This window comes from Falco punctatus, assembly GCF_963210335.1.
Source record: "Falco punctatus genome assembly, chromosome: 2".
Lineage (NCBI taxonomy): Eukaryota > Metazoa > Chordata > Aves > Falconiformes > Falconidae > Falco > Falco punctatus.
Window position 1 is genome coordinate 100,619,976 of NC_137581.1, and position 23,992 is coordinate 100,643,967.

The 23,992-nt window shown below is 36.8% G+C and overlaps 1 protein-coding gene across 3 annotated transcripts in view; it reads left to right on the forward strand.

Moving 5' to 3' along the window:
• The window catches only part of SCAF4 (SR-related CTD associated factor 4), a 47,093-nt gene that overhangs the window by 5,358 nt on the left and 17,743 nt on the right, over positions 1-23,992 (forward strand). Inside the window, exons 2-15 of one of the 3 annotated variants that reach the window (XM_080376535.1) lie at positions 6,360-6,443; positions 7,023-7,067; positions 7,920-8,081; positions 10,299-10,434; positions 12,850-12,989; positions 13,533-13,709; positions 14,079-14,179; positions 14,678-14,725; positions 15,878-15,986; positions 16,341-16,508; positions 17,781-17,866; positions 20,087-20,277; positions 22,096-22,196; positions 23,228-23,341. In XM_080376535.1, the coding sequence (XP_080232661.1) occupies positions 6,360-6,443; positions 7,023-7,067; positions 7,920-8,081; positions 10,299-10,434; positions 12,850-12,989; positions 13,533-13,709; positions 14,079-14,179; positions 14,678-14,725; positions 15,878-15,986; positions 16,341-16,508; positions 17,781-17,866; positions 20,087-20,277; positions 22,096-22,196; positions 23,228-23,341 (1,662 nt within the window). The remainder of the gene's footprint in view (positions 1-6,359; positions 6,444-7,022; positions 7,068-7,919; positions 8,082-10,298; positions 10,435-12,849; positions 12,990-13,532; positions 13,710-14,078; positions 14,180-14,677; positions 14,726-15,877; positions 15,987-16,340; positions 16,509-17,780; positions 17,867-20,086; positions 20,278-22,095; positions 22,197-23,227; positions 23,342-23,992) is intronic. The other 2 variants (XM_080376536.1, XM_080376537.1) reach the window with 2 other exon arrangements.

The window sequence follows — 23,992 nt, forward strand, 5'->3', positions numbered from 1 at the left end:
CTGATCATGCATTAATAGCAGTGGTGTTTTGATAACAAAATAGTATGGTATCTGTGCTTGTTAGTATGCCTTCCATCATCCTTTTTTTTTCTGTAGGCACATGAACAAATAGCTGCAATTAATTGCCTCTAAGTGACTTGTAGGGTGATTTCTAAATGCATAAATAAAATACATTACAAAAAAATAATGCATGAATGTACAGACTACTGACCGTGTCATATGTGTATACAGAGCCTGCTTAGGGGAATGTTCTTGGACACCTAAGACTTGAAATTGTTGAGGGCATGTTAGACTGCTCTGTGAAAACGGGAGAAAGGAAAAATTGAACCGAGAGTATTGTTAACAGTGACCTGAGTGCTCAATATCCGCTAATCACTAAACACTGTGTTTCTTTCAGTAGATCATGCTTCTATCTGTGCTGCTTCTTTTCTGTGGCTTTTATTTAGTAAGTATATAAAATGGAGTTGTAGCTCTTTATTTGTAAATAGAGGCTTTTTTATGGCAGAGGAACTTAAGCAAGCGAGCAAAGCCAGGGATGTCAGTTCAAGTCTCAAAAGGTATTTTTAACTTCTTACTATGTTATCTCATGCTTAAAACAGATGAATAGACTTAAGATCATACACCAGGCTTGAGACACCCAAAGGATATCAGCCTGGTCTTTTTCCTTCTGTGCCAATGGGATAAGTCTCACTGGATGACACTGTCACTTTTTTCTTAGTAGTTTCAGGTTTGGAAAGTGTATGATCTGCCTTTTTCTCTGACCATGTGTCTTAGTTTTTCCCTTGGCACTCTTGTTTCTTCTCTGCTGGCATGCACACATCACTGTCTGGTTTTGCTTTTCTTGTAATGAATTCAGTCATGAAGTGAAGCTGATAGTATTCCTACATTTCAGCTTGCTCTTGTTCTGAAGATATGCAGTGCCCAGACATGCTTTCTTTTTAGGATTCTGAGGTAAGGCTGTGGGTAAATTTGAAAAGTGGTTCTCCCCTTTGCTTCAGAAAGCCATAGTTGTAGGTTTCTGTTTAAAGTAGACCCTGAAAGGGCATTAATTGTAGGATGACAGAAATTAATAATTTGCTGCTTCAAAGACTGAAAACTAAAGGCTGTCGTCCTGTTCCTTCTCCCATTTCCCACCTCTCTTAGTACACCTCACTCTGGGCTTGTGAACTGGAGCAGGTTCTAAAGTTTGAGTTGGAAGGCTGTCTTGGTTCACTCCTGCCACATGTTTTCTATAGTACTTCTGTACTTTATATCGAATTTTAATTTGGGGGTGGTTACTAGCATGCTCTTCAAATGGCAGGCAATATGGTTAGTCTCCCTTTTGCTATCTGCTGTGGTTTAATGAGTGGCTCATCTTTGTTATTTAATTGCATTTATTAGCCTGAAATTGAGCATGTGAATTTTCTGCCTTTGAGATTCTTGGCTTTGTAGATACTTTGTCCTGTACATCTGTACTGTTGTGGAAAGTACACAGAAATAGTCTTGAATCAGTATTTTGTATTGTCTTGCGTTTAATAGGCTTTTTAATACCACCACTTTTTTGTAGTACATGGATTGATACAAAGCAACAAAGAAATGATTCCTTGTCAGAACATGTGCAGCTACAGTGCACAGATTTTCAAATACAGGGAGGGAGGGAGGTTCCAGAAATGTTTGGAAATTTTTAATTGAAATGGTATCCTAAGCTAGGGCTTGTGTAAAACAACGGGGTTTTTTTTATACTACTTCCAACAGGCGAGACTATTATAACTGAAATAGGAAAGTTTTTCTTATGACCTTTTTGCCTTAATGATTTTGATGATGTTTTGTGGCTGTGTCTTTCTACAAGTTTTTCTGCATTAGTTTTTCCTTGTGTGTAAAAGAGTCCATGCAGACAGCAGAAGAATTCTTAAAACTATTGAAATTATCAAAACTGAATAAAGTCCTGAATAGTCCTTGGATTAATTATTATTAGTTTCACTTCGTTTCTTTTCCCCGGTGTCTCTTGCCCTATGTGAACAGGATACCCTGGGTGGTTTTCATTGCCAAATGAGTGGATTTGGGGCAGCAGGTAGTAGAAGTTGAGGCAGAGCTAAACTGCTTTTTTCTTCAGGCAGTGGTGTTACTATATGGGAAAGGAAGGTAAGAAACAACCAGGGGCTGGTTTGTGATGAGTTTTTTTTCCTCCAACACCAAGTTATGGTCAGTAAAAACAGCAAGTCATTTCTATCAGGTCAAGTTTTACAGGGCAGAGCATTCCAGGGACTGGCTCCTGTTGTGAGGCAGTACACTGGAAACACTCTCAAGCTGCAAATTATCATTGCCTTTGTTATGTTCATCACATTTCTTTTATTTTTCAAAATAAAGTATAAATTTTTGTCTAGGTTGTTTCTTGAGCTGATCATGGTGGCCTTTGGGGGAATTAGATGTATTACTGGAAGGATGGTCCTCTGAAAGTAGGTTTGGCGTTTGGTTTTTTTATATGTTGGTTTGGGAAATGGGTATGAAAGAAGACCCAAGTCTGATTGAACATATTATATTACATATGCAAATATAAAGTACATGGTGTCTTACTGAACAGTTTCCCCTTCTAACAGTTAAAATCCATGAGGAGCTAGTATGGTTGTTAAATTTTAGATTTACCCATCTTTAAAACATGGTTTGGACACATGTAACTATGATACTGAAAATTAATTAAAAATCGGCTTTAAAATAAGTCATTTGGTATTCTAAAATCATAAGAAAATTTAAAAAGGCAACAAGGCTTTGATGCACTATTCCAAGAGATAGTGATGGGGGTGTGTGTGAAGAGAGGACAGAATACATATATATACGCACACATATATATACATACGTATGTGTGTGTGTGTGTGAATATACTTTCATGTATAAAAATATTTGGTACTTGATTTGATGCATGTTGCAGATGTAGTTCATCCTGAACTGGAAATATCTATGTGTACTGACCTCATTGCTTTTACTATGTTTTTGTCACTGTTGCCCAGAGTGCTGTCTGTAACAGCAAAGGAACAATTTACAGTGATCTGCTCAGTCCTGTTGTTCCAAAGCTCTTGTTTATTCCTGCTCTATTAGCCCAAGTTTCAACCTTTCATGTTCATTAATTAATGACTTCTCTAACCTAGCATATTCTTTATTGCATCCTCCCTGGCTACTTCAGTGCATCTAGCTGATTTCCCTTTTCCCTGCCCTCTGGCAGTTTCTCCTTGTATTTTTTCCCCCCTTTCTCCCCTGTTGCAACGTCATGCCTGGGATACCTTTCAAGGCACTTATTTTTATTTTTTGCTGCCACTTGTTCATTGTCATCTTCTGTCCTGCTATGAGCTCTTCCACCTGGTTCCCTCCAGTTGTGTTCCTGAAATATAAATGCTGAAGTGCTGCATTCATGCTGTGTTCTTTGTTCTTGATACGTGGGACTGGCTGCTTTTTCTGGAGGACCAGTTGCTTCTTGGTGTGTAAAGGAAAGGATATGGAGTGCTTGTCTTACTGTTGTTGGCTCCTTTATTCCTTCTGTGCTTCATTTGTTAAGCTTCCTGGTGGTTTGTTTGTGGGTGTTGGGTTTTGGAATTTTATTTTTTGTGTGTCTTTTTCATTACCTGTTAAAACAGATTTTCCTGAGTTTTAATAATAGCAATGACTTTATTCATCAAGAGTCTTTGCACTTATTCTAAAGGAATGTAATTCAAAATTGAAATTAAGCTGTTTCAAAGAAAACAAGTCAACTCACAGGCACCCCTCTCCTTCTGTCTTTTATCGTGACAGTTTTTATTTGTCCATACTGTGATTTCTCAGCAAGCAGGGATGTTACCTGAAGTATGTCTTGCAGCTTGGATGACTTTAAAAATCAAATATTCTGGCACTAGAACTTGCCTTTTATGGATATTAGCAATGGAAAGTCAATGGTCTTGACTTGATGTTGGTGTTGAAAAAGGTTACCACAGTCTCGGAAGGATGATTTTTCTTCTTTCAAATCTAGAACAAGAAATGAATCAAGAAAGTAAATACCTTCATGCCTGCTCTTTGTGTTTTATTAGTGTAAGGCTTTCCATTTTGTATTGCTGAAAGTCTTGTTATCACTTTACGTGCCTTTAAATATCTGACCAATTTTTTTTTTATCTTACGCATTGTTTTTTTCCTTAACTGAGACAGTGGATAAATCTAAGTTGGTCACTTCACAAGTATCTTGGAGCTTTACATTAACAACAAAATATATATATAAATTTTTAAATTACATCTTACTTTCCATTACACTGTCAAATTAAGATAGTTTTATTGTCTTATTTTGCTTTGTGACAAATTTATTACATTTTTTGCTAGTATTCAAAGGCTCTATTTTTTATGTAATTGTGAAGAGAGGAAAATCAAATTATGTAATGCAAACCCATTTTTCTATGATTTGTGGGGAATATTCCAAGGGTAAAAATGATGATGTGTATGAAGGAAATGTTGAAGATCTCTGTGCTTTTTTGCGTTGTACAAATCATGACAATATAATGATTCTACATTTAGTGAGCCATAGCTTAAATAAGAAATAAAGTTTATTGGAAGAATAGACAGTAATAAGTAATGAAGGAGAGCACCTCACCATTAGCTGTGATATAGAAGTAAGAATTAAAAGGTAGTTCTGGGGTGTCCTGGCTTCTCTTTCTGCTTGGAAGATGGGAAGGAAGATTGTAGAAGAGAGAATGATCCTGACAAACCAGTGTGGATTACGCTTCCAGGTCTAGTGACTAGTAGAACAGAAGTGTGCACAGTATACCGTAAAAATCTAGTGTAGCATACAATAGTTTGTGCAACTGGTTATTTTATGATGTGATTACAACAGCAGCTTATGGAGTATATAGAATGCGCTGTAGATCTAGAGTAGGCAGAGTGGTCTGGAAGTGGTGAAATGCGCATTGCTTTTTGGTGTCTTCTGTTCATGAAGATAATCTTGCATGCTTATGAGTGCCAGACTGTAGGGCTGTTATTTAAAAACAAACTTCCTCAAATCCCTTATTTCCCCATTTTCTTAAAATCCTCTACAGAAGGCAAAATACCGTAAGAATGTCGCAGCTGTTCAGGTGGTGCTGGGGTCCTGAGGAAGACTTATCCCTCTTCCCTCATCTTTCTGTGTTCAGCTCTTTGTGGATTTTTCATCAGCTCTGACAGTTCTGTGTGCACATTTTAGTTTATCTCAGTTTCTGAAATGTGAAACTAACACTTTTCAGAGTTAGGGTCAATACTGGAAGACAGAGTGGCGTCTTTTCTGAATGCCTAGGTTCAAGACTCTTTGAAAGTGGTTTGTAATAAATTTCCTCACACAAGATGTAAGTCATGGTGATGATGCTATTTGTGAGAATGAAGTTTGGGGTTGGGTTTGTTGGTTTTTTTTTGCATAGTGTCACACTTCCAGATTTGAAGAGCTGAACATCCTACCTGTATCCTACATGTTTTGAAGATAGAATATACTTTCTGTGAATTCAGACTTTAAAAAAAAAATAAAATAATGAAATCTAGTACTGCAGAATCCCTTTTTGTGCTTAATGGTCTTAATAGCACCCTTCTGGTATGTTTAAAACTCTTTGAAATAGTGTGTCTGTGCTATGTTTATAGAAATGAGATCAGAATTATTCTGTAAGTCAGTCACAGAATGCTTCAAACTACCATCTGTAAAGACTGGTAACTTCTAAAAACTTTGTCTTTGGGGATTTCACTTTTCCACTGAGTGACATTAATATGGAGAATAGTGCAGAGGATTCTCCAAAACAGTTAGTGCAGTTATTTTGATAATAACATGGTGTCCTCATAGCAAACTAAATGAGGAGCATCTCCAATAAAGACCTTTGCTGTGCCTATATATAGCAGGGTAATTTCAAACCTTTGTATTGATTTGATCATCTTGATGCATGAAAGTTGTCATACTTTTATGCACATTATTTTAAGATTATAGGATTGTGTCAGTCTAGCCATCTGTAGGACCATCCTAATATTTCTGTTTGGTAAGCAGATACACACACTAATTTAAATCAAGCTGCAGTTATTTCTGTTTTATATTGTTTTTGCAAAATAGCAAGTTCCCATACCATAAGTTAGCAGTGCCTGTAACCATGGGTTAGCAGGTACTGATTTTTAGAACCAGATAAAACTTTGAGAGCAGCCTTATGTAAATTTTGTACATCAGTGAGTATGGGTTAGTTCATAAGAAAGATAGATTTGAACATTGCCTAGAACGATCTGCCTGTTAGTCTCAAGGACCTTCCAGCATTGTGGCAATACATCGTATGCAATGTCAGTAATCAATTGGTTGTCTGAAATGTTGTCTTTTTGGTTAACTGCTTAGACTTCAGAATACATTTTTAATATTTGTTTTCCCTGTTTAGCTCTTTTCACTGATGGAGATGAAACCTCCTATTTCCCGAGCAAAAATGATTCTTATCACAAAAGCTGCCATTAAAGCTATTAAGGTAAAGTACAAAGGAACAAACATGAAACTGTAACAGTAGCAATGTTTTATTATTTTAGTTCTAAGTAAATGCATCTCTGGATTTCCCAGTCTTAGCTTCATGGATGTTTAATTCTAGGTGGTGTTAAGAATGTTATCTAGAAACCAGTGGGTGGTGAATATCACGTCTTGGTTTTAGACTAGTTGTATAATGACAGCTTGATTTTTTTGAATCATTGCTTTTTAATGCTACACCCACTAGGGTGTTGTGATTTCTGTGTAATAAAATTTTAAATGTTGCAGGATGCAACTGTACCTTAGCATATTAAAACATAACAGACTTCCTTAGAGAGTAAATCCAGAAAGCTCTCATTAATACTCTAGATGTAGTATGTCTTTTACACATTGACACACTCCTGATAGAAAGCATGGCTTTTCTGTTCCCCCCATGAAATCTTTTTCTCCGTGTTTGATTAACTTAGCTTGATAACATACTTCTTTTTAGAATGTGACTCTTTCCTAAATGGTAGTAAGCACAAAGAGTTAAAATGATGTGCCACTGTTGACTAATGATTAATTAATATATGTATTTATTTTCCAGCTCTACAAGCATGTTGTCCAGATTGTAGAGAAGTTCATCAAAAAGGTAAAAAACTATCTACTGATAAAGATACTGTCTGCATCTGTTTCTAGATATTACCAATAATGCTGGTAAATAACTGGAAAGGCTTCTGTGTATAGGGATTGAGGGACAAAGTTCTGTTTTGTTAGGAATTTATATGTTTTGGTTTCTCTTTGTCTGTATAATCTCATTTTAGTTATGAGGGTATTACATTATCCATTAGGAAGGGGAGGGGAAAAAAAAAGTGACATTACCCCTTTCTCCTTTACCCAGCAACTGAGGAGGAAACTAAAAGTACTGAACTTCAAATTAATTTTCACTGACTAAGATAATACATATTTTCAGACAGTTTTCATGCTTGCCTAGGCATGTAGAACAACAGGCTAGAATGTAATACTCGCTAAAACCATATCATGCTGCCTAAAGTAGGTTCCTCTGAGTGAACAGAAAGAATAATGTCTTTCATTCAGAGACTTCTGAAGAGAAGGACTTTGCATTAAATTCTGGAGAGTAGAGTTGGTGGAAGTAGTTTGGTGCGTTGAGTGTGAGGTAGGTTGATTGCAGAGTTACAACATCTCTACTGTAATGTAGTAGACCTGTTGCACTTGCATGTTGTCAGGCTAAAGGTACTTTAAAAGCAGCGATTGAGAAGATAAAGACTGTTTCAAGCTATCTAAGTATATTTACCTTGTCCCAAATGTGAAAGCATGTTTTTCTTCTTTCTTTTCGATTTCTATAAACAAAACAAAAGTAAAGCACTAAGAGAATTCCACATAAAACAAATTGGTTTTTTTCTACCCAGGTATATATCTAAGGTGAATGCATGTTATCTTGTTAGTATCACTGCATAACGGAAAATTATTTGTATGTTTTCAGTGCAAACCGGAATATAAAGTCCCTGGATTGTATGTTATTGACTCTATTGTTCGTCAGTCTCGTCACCAGTTTGGAACAGACAAAGATGTTTTTGGGCCAAGATTCTCTAAAAATATTACTGCCACATTCCAGTATTTGTATCTCTGTCCATCTGAAGACAAGGTACAACTATGATTTCTCAAGTGTTGTGAATTGATAACAGTGCTGACTTGGTGTTTCCACTTACATGAAAGCTAATATGGTAATTCTCTATGCCCATGGTAGTGAATGTTAATATATGAAATGGTTAAAACATGTTGAGCAGGATTATTGAAGGTGAGAATCAAATGAAAGTTCTAGTTAAAGTATTTCTTTTGCCTAATTTCTTGCCTGTGCAAGACACTTTAACACTATGCCAGAACTGTCCTTGAGGCTCCTTCAGTCTAACTTACTATGGAAGGTGGTGTTTCCCACAAAAATGAAGTTTTATAGGAGAAGCTCTGGTGTGAAGATTCTGCTCTCAAATATTTTCTGTGAAAATCATCAAGTTGGTTTCTCCAATCTTTATAAATCCCATATTTCAGAATTTCATTCCTGCTCTCCATTTTCAAGACTGATTTAAGGCCTCAGTTTTTCTTAGTTTTGCTGTACTTGCTGATAGAACGGAGGCTCGGAAAGTGTCCCGAATTCATGATAGTTCAGGTTTCTACTAACAGAAGATGGTTTTCATGCCTTGTCAGAACAATTTCAAAAGATTCCCAAGATAAGTGTGTTCCAGAAGTTGCTAGTTGGTTTCCAAAAATTGCCTACTCACTCTTTTTCTTAATAGTAGTACTGTAAGGGCAAACCAGTCTTTTTCTAACTGACTTTTCCCCTAAATTTCTAAGCTTTTGAAAGGCTTTAATGTGCTGTAGTTTCCTAATGTGGAACATTCAGATCTTTAGACTTTGAGTTTGATATTCTGGAGCTTCTGGGTCAATATCCTGGTGAGATACAGCAGTACGTTCTTTCTGTCTTTGTGGTTACCATTTTGTTCATTTAAATGAATTAGACTATCTGTCTTTTGTATGGAACTACTGGAGACCTCACTGCTAAAATAATTCAGATGCTTTCCACTAGGGGAGTAGTACTGTTTATAACACGCTTGCTTTAATAAATTTCCAGTACCTAAACAAAAAACCTGATCTGCAGATACACAACAATTATGGCTGATATCCAAGGAAAATGATACTACTTTTTTTTTAACAGCCCTTTCTGTAATTTTAATGTGTGACTAAAAACAAGACTACTAAATTTACTCATTTTTTGGCCTTCATATTATTTTCAAGTATTTTTGAGAGATTGAGTACCCAAAGCCAAAAAATGCTGCTGTTGTAAAGTTCATTGTTTTTCAGACCAAAATCTTACTTAAAAATAGCCATTTCAGGTTTCTTTCTAATTGATCGTATTGTAGAAAACATTTTGTGAAATTCTTTAATCATTTAGTTTACAAAAGTGTAGGTGGATTTGCATGGGTGTATTTAACTGAGTCACAGTAAGGCATTTTATTGTTGAAACAAGAAGTAACAGAATCGATCCATTCTTAGCAGCTACAGTAGAAGTAAAAAGTACTTAAAATGTATGTGTTTGTGAGTCAGATGGCTAAGTATATAAAAAGGACAGGTATGTCAATATAACATGTATTCTGACTTCCACCAGCTTGCATGCTTAACTGAAGCAGCACATATAGTTAGATATTATTGTTTAATACTGGCCTAAAGAAGGAAAGACTAATTTCCAGCTTGTTCCTGAAAGCTTCATTGTTCTTAATGTTAAAAAAAGAAACCAGCTTAAAATAACAGCTGACAGTCAGAGGTTCTAATTTAATCATTCTGCAGTGTTTTTCACTTGCTTTCCTGATCATTTGAATAATGATAGAGTTGGGTTTTCTGGTGTCAACATAGAATTGTTGGGTTAGTAGAAAAAAATTCAAGCAGTCAGTCTTCTATCTCAACTTTAAAGCTTTGTTCTGGTGTTTTATGGTCTATTGCCCCTTTCTTCATTAGGGTTTTCCAGCTCATCTTGATTTTCTCTGTCTCTTGTCACATTTGTTGTTTGTTTCATCCCTTTATGACCGTCCGTGAAGAAATGGTGGGGCTGATGTGACTTCCTCTGTTGTATATCAAGCCTAATCGCTTTCTATTAAAACAGACAGTAAAATAAGTTGGCAGTTTTTGTCTTTGCCACATAAAAGGTCTTGCTGACCTATGTGACAAGACAGGAGTTGTTAAGTAGGTATGCCTTATTATGTTGAATTCCTATACTGTTCAAACCTTTCCTCTCAACATAGAGAAGATAAATTTGGCGTCTGTGAATTAGGAGAGCTATATTTAGCATTGATGCTTCCTTTTGTTTCAACAGAGTAAAATAGTCCGTGTCCTGAACCTTTGGCAAAAAAACGGAGTATTTAAAATTGAAATAATTCAGCCTCTTCTGGATATGGCAGCAGGAACTAGTGCCACTGCACCAATGACAGAAAATGCTACTAATAATGAAGGTATGAATGACATTATAACATCTTTTAAAAGGGCAAGTGATGATAGCTTGTTTGCCTTCACATTGAAGTGCCTACTATGAGTTGCAACAGTAGCATATTAATAAACTCAACTTTGTTGTCACTGTTCTGTGGAGCAGCTGAATTAATTCTAAATAAATGTTGATACTGTACTTCGGAAATTACCAGAATGTGAACACTTATTTGGAAAATACCTGAAATTTATATTGTGTATGCATATGTGCACACTTCACTTACAGATGAATTCAAGGTCCCCTCTTAAAAAAAATTGTTTTCTTTTTTTCTTTTGGTCTGAAATATTTTTCTGTTGCTTCTCAATTTTATAATTCTGATGTATTTTTTTTTGATTGTTAGAGTCTGGATAAATAAAACATGATCTTACATGTTTTAGAGCTTCATGCTTCTTTGAATCAGCTTAGTACCTGGAAGCAACAGCTGTCAGTCTTTTTCACTGTGCAGTCCCAAAATATTTTAGTTGGTGTTCCAAATCAAAGTTCTTAAACAGTGAAATTATGCCTGGCAGTAGGCTTTTACATGGGCTTCTGGTTGAAAACCACTGACCTAAAGAGTGAAGTAATGATGGCCTGCCCACAAAATCTTCACTGACCTATTTTATGCCACATAAAAAGCTGGTAGTGAGGTTACTGAATTGTGGATGAGAATATACATACCACAATTTTGTTTTTCTCTGAAGGGTCTTCTTTTTTAGTTTGCACCCAGTATAGTCAGGCTCAGCTTTGGTAACCTCCTTATGTTAGAGCAGGACTGGCAAAAAAAGTAATCGAGTGAGGGAGGTGTGGTGACAAAAAAATAATGATGCACAGTTGCATGAATCAAATCATCCCCAGTGGTGTTTCAAAGCATATCTTATTGATGTGTTTTATAACCGTGGCAGGACAAGGGGAAGAAATGTCTTAGCATCTGAGCTTGGGTGCAGACTGGTGGCTATACCATTTCATTGTAATGCGGTTTTTCCATCTCTGTCTCATCACTAGTAGCTAACAGGTTGGCTGCCTTCTGCATAGAATTTCATGTACAGAATTACTGATTTCAGCAAGATTATTCAGATGCACTGGAGGGGATAATTTGGCCCTGAAATAAATATGCTAATGAATAATAATAAATACATTAATGCATTATGTGAACTAGAATCTGTTTAGCTCATAATGCTACAAAGTCTGTTTAGGCAAAAAGAGAGAAATGCAAATTTTCTCCCTTAAGCAAGTAAATATCCTTCTGAATATATACAGGAAATAATTTGGGAGTTAATTTATATTTAAAAACAATCACGTTTTTTTTTGCAGTGTTTTTATGTAGCATCTGACTTCTGGGAAAATAATATTCACCATGTTTGTCTTCTTGCTGCATGTCAACACTGCAGTTATTTAAACTGCAAACAGATGAATGACTTTAAAGAAGTTGATGTTGTGAGGCAAACATTTGCGTAGCCTATCAAACTAAAAAATATCTGGGGTTTTTGACTGTCTCTCCTTGTACAGTTTTACAGTAGTCCATTAAAATATATTTGCTAAAGAATAGTTACTTGCTCACAGCATGTAGGAGCTGATGGTATTAATGCTAATTCTCTTTGTACTGGCAAGATGTTTATTAAAAGAATAGCATTGTAATCTAAAGCAAAGAGAATAGGAAAACTGTAAGTGTAGACGAAGCTAATAGCATGTCTTAAAGTGGAGTCTCAGTTTTAGTAAAGCTCAGCGGAAATGGGAGTCTTTCCTGGAAGAATTAATAAAAATTATTTTTGTTGTAGGAGGATTTATCTGTCAGATGCAGGTTTGGCTTGTGCCAATGGAGAAGTGGCATGTGAACAAACCTTATCAAAGAAAAAGGGTTGCCTGTGAAATAATTTTTAAAAACCTTCAATTATTAACCGCACATATCAGCAAAAAAGTTCAGTTACTGAAAGCAGAAACTGAGTTTCTCGGTTGCTCTTAAAATGAACCATTAGATGATTGATTTGAAATATTCATCCAAAGGAATGAGTCCAGAACTTTGTAACTGAAACTAACTTATAAGTGTATTGATACGCATTTCTTATTTGAGTAATGGTTTTTCTCTTAATTGTACAATTTTAGAAAAGTTATAAACATTGAGTTGTGATCTAAAATACCCGGCTGGACTGGCTTTCAGATAGGCCTTTTTTGTTTTGTTTTGTTTTCTTTCTTAGTGTATATAATGCACAGATGAAAGCAGTGAATGGAGCAGTTAAAGGCAAAAGGAATGGAATTTGCAATTGGGGTAGTTTAGATAGGACTTTTGGGGTTAAATAGGGTGTTGCAGAGAGACACTTGTTTTGAAGATGTAGATGTATGCAATGAAGACTAAGATGTATGTTTTGCAGTAACACAGCACCTTTTCAATTCTTACGAAACGCTCTAGGTTCGCCTCCCCCTCCAGCAAAGGTTCCTTCGGAGCCCCCTCAAGTTACTGCTAACTCAGTACCTACTGTGCCACAGTTGCCCAGTTCTGATGCCTTTGCAGCCGTAGCTCAGTTGTTTCAAACAACGCAAGGACAACAGGTAACCTGTTTCTATTTGGTTCCCTTCTAACATCAGTTACATTAAATGAGGGAGGAAAAATGATGGAAGTAATATCCTTGATTTGAAGCAAAACAAAAAGCCTCCCTAAGGTCTTCGGTGGAAAACTTGTTAAAGTCAGCATTTGAATGATCTGTGACTCTTCTATCCAGTAATTATGGTATTTGAGGAAAAGGCAGTTAGTTATTTCTAAATAATTAGTTCTGAATTGATGCAGTGACAAAGTTTCAAGAACAGGCAGGATGTATCAAACAAAACGTTGAGTTTTATTGTTTGGTTCACTTAAACGTTTGCAGTGTCGAAAAGCCTGAATACTGAAATCTTGGAATCTACTGAATTTTTGCCACTGAAGTATGTAAAAAGTGAAATCTGGTCTTGATGAAAGTTCCCCATAGTTCAGTCAGGTTGTTGGTGGTGATTATCCTGTGCCATAATCTGGTTTGATGTATAATTTATATCCTACACCTCCTTCAGTACTATGTGTTTCTACAAGAATATATACTTAAAACCATATATTTTTTGTAGCTTCAGCAAATTCTTCAGACTTTTCAACAGCCTCAAAAACCCCAGTCACCGGTCATAGATAACACTGTGATGGCTCAGGTTCAAGCTATTACTGCTCAGTTGAAAACTACAGCAGCACAACCACCAGAACAAAAAGCTGCTTTTCCACTTCCTGAGCAAAAAACATCATTTGACAAAGTAAGTCTTAATTTGGTTTTTTTGTGTTTAACTTTTTCAGTTCAGCAGAAGACTGTTTGATGCATACCTCAATGTCTGTCCTCCATTTGTTAGGAGAAAAATGATGTGAATTCTGGTTTTCTTGGTCCATTTGGAGGTTGACTTCCTGTTTTTACAGCCTTTGCATTTTCTGAAGCTGAATAAAACTGGTTTTGGAAAGTTTGTATTTCTGTATTAGAATATAGATGTTTCCTCCACCTCTCATTCTAGCCTTGTCTTTTAATTCCAGAGCTGTTAGATACATAGTAGGATTTCAATAATAAGGAAATTTTGTCTGCCAATTATATAAGACACAGAAAAAATATTTGGTTCAACGTTAATTTCTTTCAGAAACTGCTAGATCGATTTGACTATGATGATGAACCAGAAGCAGTAGAAGAGTCAAAGAAAGAAGATTCAGCTCCTTCTCCTTCAGTTTCTCAGCCAGCTTTGTAAGTTTTGTGTCAAAATAAAATTAACAAATCTTTGTTGTAAAAAATATTTAGGTTAGAAAGCTGACTAAAATTCCAAGATATTTCAGTGCTTAGCTGTTAATAGAAAATGTTAACAACTTCTGGTGTTTGGGTTTTTTTTTGGTTTTTTTACTTCGGTGATCTGGTGTAGGTTTGACATGTATTGTTGATTGAGGAATGTGTTCTGTAGAGAAAAGCTCAGTTCTGGCTTCAAGACGAGTTCCATACTTTTATTGCACAACTGAGCATGTCAGGGCATTGTTAGTAATCGGCTGGATTGCTTTGCTGGCTGGGTAAAAGATGCTATTCCGAACATAGTGGTAGTTTTAACTATTTAAAAAACTAAATTTGGCTTTGCAGCTTTACTTTCTCAAACATTAAATACCCACGCAAACAAACTCAGACTCCTATTTCCCTTTTGATATGCATTATTATAAAGTCTTAAATTACATGATCACATACTAGTTTTTTCCACAGGACTTCTCTCTCATTCAGTGCACAGGCTGGATGGTGCTCAATACCTGGGTTAGTCAATATTTCTTTTTTCCCTGCTTCAGTATGTGGCCCCATGTCTTACTTTCTGTATATGCCATCCAAACACTGCTCTCAAAAACTGAGTCACTAACTTTGTCATTAGCTTTCTTACTGTGTTTATGACCTTGAGCACTTTAATGTTCCACAAATATTAGTTAATTAAAATGTCTTTTAAGTGAATTGGTAGTATTTTCCATATAATACAGATCAAATTCTGGCATACAGAAGGATGAGGTAGGTCAAACATCATCATTGCTTGTCTATGCCCAGCCAGAGATCACTGGACTAGGCTTTTCAGCATGTTTATCTTCTGTGGGCAACACTTCAAAACTTCTGTTGTTACCACCTTACAGTTGTATAAGTTGCCTCTGAAGACTGTATTCCAGTAGTCTCATTTTGGCCACACAAAATCAGTAATCCACTGTTTGAAAAATCCATCTATCCGGAATCATCTAAGAATTGTATGGCACCTGTGTCTTAAAATACTACAAAGCTCCGTTTCACATCACTATGAAATTCCTTTATCTTCCTGAAATCCTGCTCAGTTTCTTACACAAACTGCATCCTGTAAACAGGTTCTGTTAACTGCACAGACCTCATTAATTCCCTGAGCACTGTCCATTCTGTGTGTTGAATCAGGAAGTGTATGGCATTACTGTAATCCTTGTGTGATATACATATCCCTTTCTTCTCTGCCCTAAATTCTTCCCAAACCAGATTTTTTTTCCAGCAAAAGTATGGCCAGTTTATTTGCCATGAGGAAAAGGCTTTCTACTTTTGCTTCCAAAAAAGGAACTGGAAAGAAAAAAAGTTAACCTGAGGCAGACAACCTTCATGACAAATTTCCATAGACCAAGGTCTTTAGCAAGATCATATAAGTAAAGGGAGAAGGGAGGCTTAAACCTTGATGTAACATTTTTTTAAATGTTAAGAGACTAATCTTACAGTGGAGAAAAGATAAGATAGCCACTTTTTCTCCTGTGTTTTCACTTTTTAGAGAGGAAATGGGATCATCATAAAGATAACTTTTCTGTCTAAATTTGAAGCAAGAATGTGGAAGTGTACATAGAAATATGTAAAATAAAGGCAGAAAAAAATCTGTGTGTATACTGACGTGTCTCACTAAACTATTACTTGTTTTAGTGGATTTCCAGGAGAAGGTATGCAACAGCCAGTATTTCCTCAACTCCCAAACATGGATCCTTTTCAGCAGCGAATGATGGGAATACAACAGGATCCCATGCGTCATCAGGTAACTTCAGGGTTTTCCCTTGAACCGTCTGTTGTGTTACGTTTTCTCTTTTGTTGTTTTCTTTGGTGCAGAAGTAAGGAAGTAGTATTCGTATTGGTGAAGAGTGAGTATGGCTTAGCACTCAAACTTTCCCAACAATCATATTTTTGTTCTGTTCTCATCAGGCTTTGAAGAACAAGATTTTTATTTTATACACTTAAACACTTGACCAACTTCATCTTTCTCAATCTTCCCGTGCTTCTGGTCTTTTATTATGACTTCAGAGCAGAGATACAGTTTTACTTTAACAAACTGGGAAAGCTAATGTAACTTTCTTACCTAATCGGAAGGTTTTGTGGTTTTTCTTTTCTAAAGGTTCCACTTCCTCCTAATGGACAAATGCCAGGTTTTGGTCTCCTGCCTACCCCGCAGTTTCCACCCATGGCTCAACCTGTGATTCCACCAACAGCACCTGTGCAGCAAACCTTTCAGTCTCCTTTTCCAGTACAGAGTGAATCACACATGCAAAAACCACATCAGCAGGTGAGGACCCCTTGCAGTAAACAAACTAACTAAAGTACTCTAGTACATGTCTTTCTCAGATGTGTAAAGTTTGTTCAGGGGAGGAGGTTTCATGATAAGCATGGACAGAGATGGCAGTGAAAGTAGCTCATGTGAGAGAAAGTTGGATAGCTGCAGTGCTATGCGGCAAGTCTGGTGTTTCAGAAGTCTAGCAAAACCAGTGTATGTATACTTTACACCTCCTTTTGTGAATTACTTTAAATTGAATTTTGTCCTTCCACTTCTCACTTTCCCTCATCCTCCCTTTCCTGTCCCCATCATGCTTGAGGTATATTTTGTTCCATGGAATCTAACAATGCAATCTCATTCTGGAGAGGAGCTATCTGGAAAAGTCTATTTTAACAGCTTAGTAGATTGCCAATATAGTAGAAATGCACTCAGAAGTCTGTAAACATTTTTAAAAAATCCAAGTGTATGTAAACAGCTCTCTTTTGTTCCAAGGATTTTGGAGGATATTGGTTCAGTAACTAGCTGGTATTAAGAGGAAATCAAAGAGCAAGTCTATTGACCTCTGTGTGTGTATATATATAAAAAGTTGAATATATTTGCCTCTTTCTTTCCAAGAAAGAGAAGTAGGGTTGGTACCCTAGTGTCTTTACATGGTCGCATCATGAAGGCAATGTAAAGTTTAGGCAGGGCACAGTGTGTTCTGGATTGGGAAGCTATAGAGGATTTAGGGTAGGAAGGAAGAGCTCTGTTGAACTTTGGGTTGGTTTCTTTTAAGCAGGTTCTTGCATTTTATATTGTTTTGATGACTTACAATAAATTTGACAACTGATGCGGTATTGTAATGTGCTTATATATATATGGCTTAAAGTAGTTTCCTGTAACATCTTGGAGAAATGTTTTCTAGCAGACCTTACTTGCCTGTGATTTGGTGACAGAGCAAGATCCACTGACAGACTTTAAGGAAATATATTAATATTCTGTACAGATATATGTGGTGCTGAAATTGACTAGAATGTCAAAAACAGTAATTTCCAAATTGAAAATGAGAATTTTGCCTAACATTTTTATTATGTTTTTGTAGTAGTTGTATTAATTTCATTTAATACTGGACTGTCTCCCTGTTAGTCACCATAACGTAGTGGTGAAGCTTCAGAGGAGAGTTGCGTTACATTTTAATTTCATATATGTGAATATTCAATATAAACAGTGCTGTTACATAATTTAGGCATAAAATGAAATAAAATGTGCTACTCGCCCATTAAACTAGTCGACTTAATATTTTAGGATATGGAAGTGGAACAGCCACCTATTCAAGAGGGAAAACGACACATTTCTGACAACAGAAAGTCAAGATCTAGGTCTGCATCAAGGTAAACTGGTGAAAGTTCTTCTAGTGAGGATATGTATTATATCAAGTATTGGATTTTAAAACAGGGAACTTAAATGTGTCATGTCTAAAGACTTGAAAATGCTTTACTAATTCCGAATCGTTGCTGAGGAGAGTTATGCTGATTGTCTGGAACTCAGAGAATCTGTTGCTGCGCTGCTAAATTTACTGCGGGGGTGGTAATTTCTAACTGAGATGACAGTGAGTAGCTGAGAGGTGTGCTAACTGACTGAACTAGTGGTGGAGCTCGTTTTCAGTGCCTTAGGACACAGTCCTGTTACTTGTGTTTTGAGTTGACTTCTTGCACGCCCTGCTCAGCATGCTTCCTTTGAGGTCATTTCTTCTGCGTACCCAGTTGTGCTGTACAAGTTGGATTCTATGATTAAATGCTAAAAGACACATTTAGCACAAGAGTTTATTTCAATTTAATCCGAAGGTTAATTACAGGAAATTACTGCCTATTATTCTTTGTATGGACAACACTAGTGAAATGTCACGGTAAATCAAAACTGTTCAGGGCTTTATTTAATTCTGCTTCCGGAAGAGAGAAAGAGAGGCCCTTTCCATCTCTTACCTCTGAGGAGAGTTGTGTATAAATATGGCTAAATGTTGTGTGTACTTCACTGCAGTGGTAATGAGAAACAGGTTAGTGATTCAAGAGTTGTGAACTGCTAAAAGTCATCTACCTTCTAAGGAAAATTGGGTATCTATACAGTTTTCTCTTATTGGTAGAGAGTAACTTCCATGCCTGTTAATACTGAGAAGATAGGGAAGCAGAATATGATAGTTTAATTTTGTGCTCATCCTGGTTTCAGCTGGGATAGAGTTAATTTTCTTCTTAGTAGCTGATGCAGGGGTGTGTTTGGGATTTGGTGTGAGAACAATATTGGTAAACACCCCAATGTTTTTAGTTGTTGCTAGGTAATACGTTTAGTAAGTCAAGGACTTTCCAGTTTCTGGGGCCCTGACAGTGAGAGGGCTGGAGTGGCACAATAAATAGGGAGGGGACACAGCCAGGACAGCTGACCTGAACCAGCCAACGGGATATTCCATTCCATGCCATATGATGTCATGCTTAGTGTATCTAAGCTGGGGGAAGAAGGAAGGGGGAGGACGTTTGGTGTTATGGCATTTGTCTTCCCAAGTAACTGTCACACGTGATGGAGCCCGGCTTTCCTGGGGACGGCTGAACACCTGCCTGCCCATGGGCAGTGGTGAATGAATTCCTTGTTTGGCTTTGCTTGTGTGTGGGGCTTTTGCTTTACCTATTAAACAGTCTTTATCTCAGCCCATGAGTTTTCTCACTTCCTCTTCTGATCTTCTCCCCCATCCCGCTGTGGAGGAGGGGAGTGAGCAGCTGCATGCTGCTTAGTCGCCAGCTGGGGTTAAACCATGACAGCTCTAAAGACACTTTTCTTAAGAAGAAATCTTTGATCCAGTGTGCTGTGTGACTTTGCCTGTCACAGAGGCAGTATTTCACGTCTCAGCTGACCTAACAAATCTGGCTCCAGTGTTAAAGCAAAGCTAACTACTTAGTTACGAGTCATCTTTGCCAAGTTGCATATGACTTCTTTGAAGATTTACTGTCTTCCAGACCTTGAGTGGCTTAGAACTTGAACATGCTGTAAAATACCATTTCAGTGGTAGGATTTTATTGTTAATCTCTTTTTTTAACCATTCTTTGGTAAAAGCAATAAACATTTTACTCATTTAAGCAGATGGAAAAATTTTTTGTTAACATGGACATAGTTTTGATAGTCAACTTCAATACAAAATTAACAGAAGGTAAGAAATTTAGATTGAGAAATAATCACCTTGATTGCATTAATAAACTACTATAATAATTTATTCTAGTTCTAAATGCATATGAATGAACTTGGACTTACTTCTTTTTTTTTTATTGACTGAACTCTTGCCTGATTATTTAAGTCAGGGGTCCTCAAACTACAGCCTGCAGGCCGGATGCAGCCCCCCAGGGTCCTCAATCCAGCCCCCGGTATTTACAGACCCCCCTGTCCCCCCCGCCGGGGGTTGGGGCAGGGGGAACCAAGCAGCCGCAGATGACGGCCTGCCACTGCATCCGCGCGCCGGCCCCCTGGTTAAAAAGTTGGAGGACCCGTGGTTTAAGTATATACCTGAAATAGTTATCTGTCAGTGTCTGGGTCAGAAAGATTGAACATAAATGGTTGTTGGTTTGAACTAGGTCGCCTAAAAGGAGACGCTCAAGATCTGGCTCCCGATCTCGAAGATCACGTCATCGTCGATCTCGATCTCGGTCCAGGGATAGACGCCGACACTCTCCTAAGTCTCGGTCACAAGAAAGACGTGAACGTGAGAGGGAGAGAGAACGCAGGTCAAAGGGCCTTCCTCAGATCAAGTCAGAAACTGTTAGTGGTAAGTTCATTGTTGATGTAACTGCAAATCCTTGTAATACCGTTTTTCAGATGCTCAACATCTTCCTCGTTCATAGATGGAATTTTTTTGTCTGTGCCCAGTATTTTCTTTAATGAATTTTAGAGTTCTGTGAAGATGAAGATACACAGTAGATATTATACCTATGTAAAATGGAATACTAAGAAGACAAACAGGTATTTCAGATGAACCGTAAATGTTGAAGAAACACGCTTCTTGTGTCTATTAGACATTTTAAAAAACCTCGGTATTGACAAGTCCACTTACTTTCAGTAAATATCTGCCGAGAATGTGCCAGAAGACAACTGTTAACCTGATGCATGGGATTTTGAAATTTTTTTTTGTGTTCCTTTTTCTTGAGTTTAATGCTACTTGATGCAGGTTCCAAGATTCATCCATGCAGAATAAAAGTAAACTGTACTCTGATTTATTTTCTGAACTGTCATAAAGCTGGTAAGAATCGAATTCACCACACATCCCTGTACTTCCTTTAATCACGGTAACAATTTGGCATTTTTGGAATATCTCCAGGTCAGAAATATTTTGGCTGTAAAATGAGAAAATAAAAAGCTGAAAACACCATGCTTTTCTTTTCCTTCCTTTGAGATATATAAAGTAAAGCAGATTGAGCAACAAGAAGTTGAGCACATTATTAAGATTTTTCTAATGAGTCAGCATTATATGTGGCTCAAACCTGAAGGGGAGCTTTGACCTGGAAAACACACAGACTAATGTTTGGATTTCTGAAATAATCCTGGCTTTGCCTGTCTTTGTAGACAAAACGTATTAGGTGTCTTCTGACTATTCCTGGGGAGTGTGAAATCTTCACTGGAGTCATCAAGTAAAATGAGAACATGTTTTTGATGTGAGAGGGACAAAATCTGAAGAGTTTTAACTAGCCAAAACCTTGTGAATGACAGTACCATTGGTTTAAAAGGACTGCAAAGACGTAGCAGCTGTTCATTAAAAGCTTACTGGCAGCAGTGTAAGATACGCTTTTGCCAGCATCTCTCCCGAATTCTAGCACATAATACTTTTTAGGTTTGCAGGTTTATATCACTTAGTGGGGAAAACAGTTAAGTATTAAATGTCGCTGTAGTAGTCTTCAGCAAATGTGATACTTAGAGCTCATCTGCTGTTTTATTACCTTGAAGCATGAAGTGAGATCAGCATGTTTACTCTTTCCTGAAAGAAAAAGCTTGGGTCAATAATTGTTTCACTTAACTGTAGAAAGAAGTGGCAGTGAAGAAAGTGTAGAAAGAAGTAGGTCACTGAAGAGGTTAAAAGTTTGGTTGCTCTTACTGTAAGTACTGTAAGTAAGGAAATCTTACTGGTAGTGGGTGTCTCTCTATCATCTTGACAGTAAGGACTGTCTGTAACTTGCGATGGTGGCTAGTAGCTTGGATTTCATACTAAGCAGAGGGAATTACCTTGTTGTGAAATACCCACTGTGTGTGTTGGGATATTTCATGGAGCATTGTTAGCAGCAAAGCATATTTTTCCTCCTTACGATGATTTGCAGAGCTCCTGATCGTTAGACCTTGCAGGTCATTTCGGTGTTAGTTGACTAGAGAGCTGCTTAGCGAGTGCATTCTAACAGTGATCCCGCTGTAGTTTGTGGTTAACTGTTAATGCAGATCCAGCCAAGAAAAAGAGGTTTCTGTCAAACACTCCTAAATATTTTAATATTAGCTGGGTTTTTCATTTGAATAACTGTTTTAAATACTATTTTGACATTCTGGCTTGTGAAATTTGTATTTCCAAGTGGTCTTACAGCCTGTGTTAACTCTCTGATTGCAGTTTGTAGTACTACGCTTTGGGTAGGACAACTTGACAAAAGAACAACTCAACAGGATGTTGGAAGTCTTTTGGAGGAGTTTGGCCCAATTGAATCAATAAATGTAAGTATAAATGGTGCAGTGTAAGCTACTTTGGTATGCTTTGGTTACAAAAAATCTTTTCAGACTTTTTTTATGACAGCTTTTTGTTTGATACATTCAAAAGAGTCAAGAGCTCTCATTTCCTATATGATTGTGTTTTCTAATGTGTAAACTCAATTCATTTGGCTGCTTGTAGAAAAACAAGAAGGCAGTTGCTTTTGTTTCTTGCAATTTAAAAATGCTCTTGGGCGTAATACAGCAGATTATCCCGTTTTCATAAAAATCATGCTTTTTCTGGAGAGAATTCACTGAGAAGGGGCTATTGAGGCGATGGGTACAGAATTACATACTGTGCTACTGAGTTTCTTGTCTGCTCCATTTTGTTTGATTATAGAAATGTGGACTCTCAGCTGGTGTTCTTGTTTTGCTTGTTTCTTTTCTCCATGTTTACGGCTAAAATGACAGAAGTATTGTTACACTTTGCAGTATTTAAGGATGATTTTATATACAAATGATAGCTGTTCCGGTAGATGCAAAATATCATTTGAACAAACAAAACGAAGCGACTGTAATTTTCTTCCTATTCCCAAATTTTGTAAAACAACATAGAAGTTTTTTTCTCAAATGCATTACAGATAATAAAAATTGTTACAAAACTTCAGATAAAACTGAATGTGGAGGTGCAGCTGGCAGTTTGTGGTATATGGAGTAAAAGTGGGGCCTTGTTTCTTCCAACAAAGTCACTAATTGCTAGACCACAGCATTTACATGAACACTATGTTTTAACAACTCAAAATCATGAAATATACAACAGTTTTCCATATTCTCACATGGAAGAGAGTTTAAAACTTTCCACATAAGAAGTTGCTTTTAATTTACTAGAAATTTGTATTTCCAGAAGATACTGTCTATCTTGGCCTCTTACACTAACATTCTCTTTCATACTTCCATAGCCCTTTTTGAAGTGTCTGCTGATGTTCCAGCTTACTGTAATTGAACACTTACATGTTGTTCGTTAGCAAACCTGATTTTTTTTCTTAAAATACAAACAGATGATACCGCCTAGAGGATGTGCCTATATTGTCATGGTTCACAGACAAGATGCTTACCGTGCCCTACAAAAACTGAGCCGAGGAAACTTCAAAGTCAATCAGAAATCTATAAAGGTACTTCTGGAAAATGTCAAGCTGGTCTAAAGTACTGTAATTACTGTAATCCTTCTTCATCTGTTACAGACTTTTGGGTATTTTAGACTTTTATATATTCTGGATATGGTATTGTGTAAATTTATGTGAATGGACCGCTTTTTTTCTTGGTAAGTATTCTTCCTGCTCTGTAGTGTGACTAGTGGAACTTGTATCAGTTTCCTTGAAGGGTTGCCAATAATAGGCTGTTTAACCAAGAAAAATGGTGTCCTTTTAGACATTATGGTGGACTGTGACTTTGTTTTTCTTGTTGCTGGTTATTTGTCTTATAACCAAGTTTAATTACATATGGTGATCTTATAAAGAGATAATACTACAAAATAAATAAGGAAGAACACATTTATTAATGAAGTTCTTCCTTTCGTAGAACATTGTGTTAGAGTGACACTGTCCTCTGATGGGAAATAGGATTAATCTTAGTGACTGGGGAGCATTTGAAGAAGATGCCTTTATACATTTTTACAAATTGCACACAAGAGTAAAGCCAAGAAGTAAGAACTAAGTCTGCTTTAAAAAACCCTCCTATTTCAGAGTTTTGTAACTAACCTCTTTTTCCTGCTGTTTCAACTAGAGTTTTCTTTTTTGATTTGTAGCTTCAAATGGTAATGGTAT